The 6,000-nt window shown below is 48.5% G+C and overlaps 1 protein-coding gene across 2 annotated transcripts in view; it reads left to right on the top strand.

Moving 5' to 3' along the window:
• The first annotated feature begins 549 nt into the window (after positions 1-549).
• EPAS1 (endothelial PAS domain protein 1) overlaps positions 550-6,000 on the top strand; it is a 293,430-nt gene continuing 287,979 nt past the window's right edge. Inside the window, exon 1 of one of the 2 annotated variants that reach the window (XM_086927783.1) lies at positions 550-779. In XM_086927783.1, coding sequence (XP_086783909.1) covers positions 754-779 — 26 coding nt within the window. In that variant the 5' untranslated portion in view covers positions 550-753. The remainder of the gene's footprint in view (positions 780-6,000) is intronic. The other variant, XM_086927784.1, reaches the window with a different exon arrangement.

Below are 6,000 nucleotides of genomic sequence, written 5' to 3'. Positions count from 1 at the left end.
CTGGCACGGGTGTCAGACCATCAAGCGTGGCAAGGATCATGTTTTAGTAAACATGTAACAAACATATGGCTACATCTGTTCCCTGCAGGGACGCCCCCAGATGAGTCCACGTGTTCGGGTCGGGCAAAGTCCTCGGGCGTCTGTCTGCCTGCCCCACAGGCTGGAGAGCCCTCGGCGGGCCACAGGCACCCTTCCCGTTCAACCTCGTCCTTTGGCCCGGAGGCCCGTGTGCACGTGTGTCTGCACGGTTCTCTCCTCCCCCCCTGCCAACAGACCCACGCCCCCTCCACCACCTCCCAATCCCTCCTGTCAACTCGGTTGACCCTGTCAAGCGAGCCTTAAAGGGGGCGTGGTCTGGGCGCCGGGCTCCTGAGACCCAGCCCTTGAAGGGGCGGGCACTGGCGGCCAAGCTCCACAGAGCCCGCCCCTTTTGGAGGCGAGTCCTCACTTCTGGCTCCAGAGAGGCCGGTGACGGAGGGGGGCGGGCCCTGCCGGCTGGATGCTGGAGCCTGGGCTGTCACCGTGCCCGCAGCAGGGCCGCCCAATGCACGGCTCCCTGCCCGCCCAGCAGCCCGCAAAGAGCCTCCCTCCCCTCCCGGCGGCTGTGCGATCCTCAGCAGTGTCCTGAGACTGTACGGCCGCAGCAGCTCTCGGGAAGCCCCGGAGGACCAGGACCCTGTGGCTGTGCACGGGCGCTACCCCCGACTCGACTTTTCTGACCCCGCAGGACTTCTAGAGCGGCTCAGCTTCATCATGACGGCCGAGAAGGAGAAGAAGAGGTAAGGGCTGCCCCCGAGGCACTACACCTCTCCCGGGGAGCGAAGCAGCTGGCCGTGCACTGACCGGCTCCCAGGGACCCTTCCCGTGCAAAACTGTGCGGGGGAAGAGGACACTTAAAAGATTGGAAAAAGCACACGAGCGGCTGATCTTCCACATTCGTGATACACTTTTCGCAGAGTTACAAGTGTGTAATGCAGAGGACTGACACCTGTGTGACATTGCGTATTGCTGTTTGAGCAGCTCTTAATTGGGTTAAATGGGTCGCGACTTGCCTCTAGCATGGGGTAGAAAATATAAAAGAACGTCAAAATCACTGCATGTGATTTTTTTAAATCAACTTTATATTCCCTTTATATCGTCTTCTTTTTGTTTACATTGGCTATGTTTGTTTACTGTTGCATTTTGGTGTTTCTGCATATAGCCCATCGTCTGGTTTAGCTCTGATGCTTGCCAAGTGTCCATTTTCCGGGTGAGCTGGGTTGCATGCCCTGGCTGCTGGAGGGTCGTTTATGAGTTAGCTATGGTGGGTATGTTCCCACTATCTTACATACATCTCCTTCATATGTTTTAGCAGTCATTGGAATATTATTACCACGCCCCATATTGCCTGACGGGCTGTTTGATTTTTGCTGCTTTGTGTATGTTTGATGTGTGTCTAGTAACCGACTATGTTGAAGGGCTCTATTTGTGTCCTTTATATCGCCAAACCTGGGCGGTACGTGTTGTCGCAGTCAGTGTCTAGCATCCCTTATTAAAGCTTGGTTATACGTGTTTATAGAATTCCATTTATTATGGCGTCATGTGCGTTAGCGTTACTGACAGGGGTATATCTTCCTCGAGTTCCTTAAGTTGCCAGCATCCTCGTCGGGCAGTATGGACATGTTTCCCTGTTGTGCGCCGTGTTTAGTGTGTTCCGGGTGGTTTGCGTGTTACACTTCGACGGAGCAGAGTTCACACAGCTGCAGCGCAGTCCTAGCTGCGCGTTGAGTCCGTGGGAAAGTATCCGACTTGTTGCAGCCCTGAACCGACTGATGGAAGGAGCGCAGAGCAGAGACAGCTCTCAGGAAGGGTGGGCTGGGAGTGCTGTTCGCCCTCTCTGGACAGGCTGGCCCCACCGGGCCGGTCTCCGTGGGGAGTTCTGTTTGCCCCCTCTGCACAAGCTGGCATCACCGGACCGGTCTCTGTTAGGGTGCCGGGGTGCCCTACTGACATTTGATTGGTACTCTACTGTCGGTTGCCCCGCGCATAGAAGCATTCATTCTGCTGCACAGGGAGCGTTAAATACGAGGCGACAGGCTCCGATTCTTTAGTCACAGCGCAGCCTTAGTCTGTGACGTCGAAAGCTGCCCTACTTGTTGCATATGGGGGCTGCTCTCTAAAACGTGTGCTGTTTAATCCCTGCGATTTGCAGTACTTAGCGCACTCTGTGATGTCACTGTGACGCTGTCAGTACCGGCAGGAGCTCGTGTCAGCAGAAAGAGATGACAACGTTTCCCCCGTGCGCGGTACATGGGTTTCTTGGCGCTATCCGAGTCACTCAAAGGACCGGGAGTCGGGCACAGCCCTGGTTGGTAAAAACCATTCTGCACCGCATCAGCGACCGTTTCCGCCCCTGTTCTGAAGATCCTGGCCTCTTTTTTTCTGTATATTTCTAAAATGCCATAAAGGATTTTGCTGCAATTTCTAAAAACAAAAAAAAATTTTGCTCAAAAGGCAGCATGGTGTACCGGCACTTTTGCGTAAGAAGCAATGAAATGTTCCCAAATATAAACATCTCCCATAGTCCCGAGCAGCTGTAATTTCTCTGTAATTGATAACTTGTTATTATTTATTAGGGCAATGAACCGGCTCCTGATTGCGACTGGTAAACAACTTGAAACGCGTATTAGTTCAGCTAGTTGGAGGTGAAAATATTTCCTTTAATTGCATTTGAGTCTCCTTTTTGACTTTCGTGGCTCGACGCATCCAGGTCCGAAAGCAGCCCCCAGCATGAATCCAAACCTCTACCCCACAAAAATAACCTTAGCGACTTTCCACAGTTTAGTAATGGACTCCACGTTTTGAGCAATTGTGCTCTGCCCTAGCTAGGTAATAAGGCCAAGGACTGTGAAGAGGGTGGTAGTTTCTTCCAGTCTGGGTTGTGCCTGCTCAGAGGTGGACTTCTGATTGGTAGATAATGCCCAGAGGTGGACTTCTGGTTGGTAGATAATGTCCAGAGGTGGACTTCTGGTTGGTAGATAATGCCCAGAGGTGGACTTCTGATTGGTAGATAATGCCCAGAGGTGGACTTCTGATTGGTAGATAATACCCAGAGGTGGACTTCTGGTTGGTGGTAGATAATGCCCAGAGGTGGACTTCTGATTGGTAGCTAATACCCAGAGGTGGACTTCTGGTTGGTGGTAGATAATGTCCAGAGGTGGACTTCTGATTTGTAGCTAATACCCATAGGTGAACTTCTGGTTGGTAGATAACTGCAGTAGTGATGTTCCCCTCAGTGTCTGAGATGCTGAACTGTCCTGCGACGGAGATCCTGTGGCAGAGCATGGACTATCACTTGCTTGTGGCGTGGTTGATCTGGGCGCGAGGTATGCGCAGTGGTAGTGAAAGCCTCAAGATGTGCCTGCCTGCCCATGGAGAAGGTACCCGCTTTGCCTCCTAACATCAGCACTGCACAGAATCTCATTTGGAGCGACACAAAGACATATTTTGCATGATCTCATTTGCATTCTTTATTGTAAAGTGAACACTGAGAAGAAACAGGAGTTAAAACCGTTCTTGTGCAAATAAATAGTGAATGTCTTTGGAAATCAGAAATCCCCTTCTGTAGCAGTGGCATATGTGTCGTCGTGTGTCAGAATTTAGATGCAGGTGCCATCCCCTCCTTAATTTTCTCCACGGATCACATGAGCCAGTCATATGAAGCACACACTACGCCACAAAGTGAAGTATGTGAATGCGAATAGAACCTGTTGCACACTTAGACTCTTGCTACAGAATTGTACGGCACAACCCGTAGTCCGGGTGCGAGCTCCATTGGCTTCCACTGCAGCCTAGGCTGATGTTGACGGTGCTCTGCATGGCTTGTTAGGCAGTTCATCTGAAAGTCCCTACTTGCGTTTGAACTGAGGTTGATCAAATCTTCCAAGATCAAGGAAACTACCAAATCTTCATCTGACTTCGCTCATGTGCCGCAAGATTAATCTTGTTGCACCCAGAATGACACCCACGCTTCCTGAGTTTCAGAAAAAACACAGACCTACTCAGCTGTTTCTGGCGGTTTTCTTGACTGTTACGTGGCCTCTTGAGTTGGCAGTATGAACAAATGGAGAGATTGTTTTGTTAATATTCGATTTCGGTTTGTTTATTTTGCTTGTATTGCACAACACTGCAAAACATAATTGCTTCTAGTAACAGAGACAATTAAATAGAATACACGACAGCAGTAACAATGCTGTGAGATGGTGGCTCTGGTACGTGTAACATGGTGACGAAGGTTACGGCCAAGTTACAGTGTTGAGGTTCCACATTTGCAAGGGTTAAATAGTTGAGGTTGCACAGTTGCAATGTTTACAGTGTTGAGGTTGAAATTACATGGGTTACATAGTTGAGTTTGCACAGCTAAAAGAGTTACGTAGTTCAGGTTCAGAGTTGCAGTGGTTACATAGTGTAGGATGAACAATTAACAAGTGTTATATAGTTGAGATTGCACAGTTGTAAGGGTTACATGGTTGAGGTTGTATATTTACAAGTGTTACATTGTTGAGATTGAGAGTTTAGGTACAAGTGTTACATTGTTGAGGTTGAGATTGCAGGTTCAAGTGTTACATTTTTGAGGTTGAGATTGCAGGATCAAGTGTTCCATAGTTGAGGTTGAGATTGCAGGTTCAAGTGTTCCATAGTTGAGGTTGAGATTGCAGGTTCAAGTGTGCCCATTGTTGAGGTTGAGATTGCAGGTTCAAGTGTTCTATAGTTGAGGTTAAGATTGCAGGTTCAAGTGTTCCATAGTTGAGGTTGAGATTGCAGGTTCAAGTGTGCCCATTGTTGAGGTTGAGATTGCAGGTTCAAGTGTTCTATAGTTGAGGTTGAGATTGCAGGTTCAAGTGTTCCATAGTTGAGGTTGAGATTGCAGGTTCAAGTGTTCCATAGTTGAGGTTGAGATTGCAGGTTCAAGTGTGCCCATTGTTGAGGTTGAGATTGCAGGTTCAAGTGCTCCATAGTTGAGGTTGAGATTGCAGGTTCAAGTGTTCCATAGTTGAGGTTGAGATTGCAGGTTCAAGTGTTCCATAGTTGAGGTTGAGATTGCAGGTTCAAGTGTGCCCATTGTTGAGGTTGAGATTGCAGGTTCAAGTGTTCCATAGTTGAGGTTGAGATTGCAGGTTCAAGTGTTCCATAGTTGAGGTTGAGATTGCAGGTTCAAGTGTGCCCATTGTTGAGATTGCAGGTTCAAGTGTTCCATAGTTGAGGTTGAGATTGCAGGTCCAAGTGTTCCATTTTTGAGGTTGAGATTGCAGGTTCAAGTGTTCCATAGTTGAGGTTGAGATTGCAGGTTCAAGTGTGCCCATTGTTGAGGTTGAGATTGCAGGTTCAAGTGTTCCATAGTTGAGGTTGAGATTGCAGGTTCAAGTGTGCCCATTGTTGAGATTGCAGGTTCAAGTGTTACATAGTTGAGGTCGAGATTGCAGGTCCAAGTGTTCCATTTTTGAGGTTGAGATTGCAGGTTCAAGTGTTCCATAGTTGAGGTTGAGATTGCAGGTTCAAGTGTTCCATAGTTGAGGTTGAGATTGCAGGTTCAAGTGTGCCCATTGTTGAGATTGCAGGTTCAAGTGTTCCATAGTTGAGGTCGAGATTGCAGGTCCAAGTGTTCCATTTTTGAGGTTGAGATTGCAGGTCCAAGTGTTCCATAGTTGAGGTTGAGATTGCAGGTTCATGTGTTCCATAGTTGAGGTTCCACAGTTCCAAGTAGAGATGTGCGAACCACTTATAGCTCAAGCCATTCTTGAGCCTGATGTCTGTCTCTGGCTCAGCTCTGGTTCGTCTTGGACTCTTGACTCAAAAACGAGCCAAGCTTTCATTTGGCATCTGTCTGCCACACACACCCTAACTGCATGTGCCGAGAATTAAATACACTTTTATAACCGTTGATGTAAACAATGAAAGGAAACGAGCTACCCATCCATTGGCTGAATGACCCAATGTAAAACCAGAACATCAGGGATTTTT

This window comes from Lissotriton vulgaris, chromosome 6, assembly GCF_964263255.1.
Source record: "Lissotriton vulgaris chromosome 6, aLisVul1.2, whole genome shotgun sequence".
Lineage (NCBI taxonomy): Eukaryota > Metazoa > Chordata > Amphibia > Caudata > Salamandridae > Lissotriton > Lissotriton vulgaris.
The sequence above is the reverse complement of the archived record's forward strand: the minus strand, read 5'-3'. Positions and strand labels throughout refer to the sequence as shown.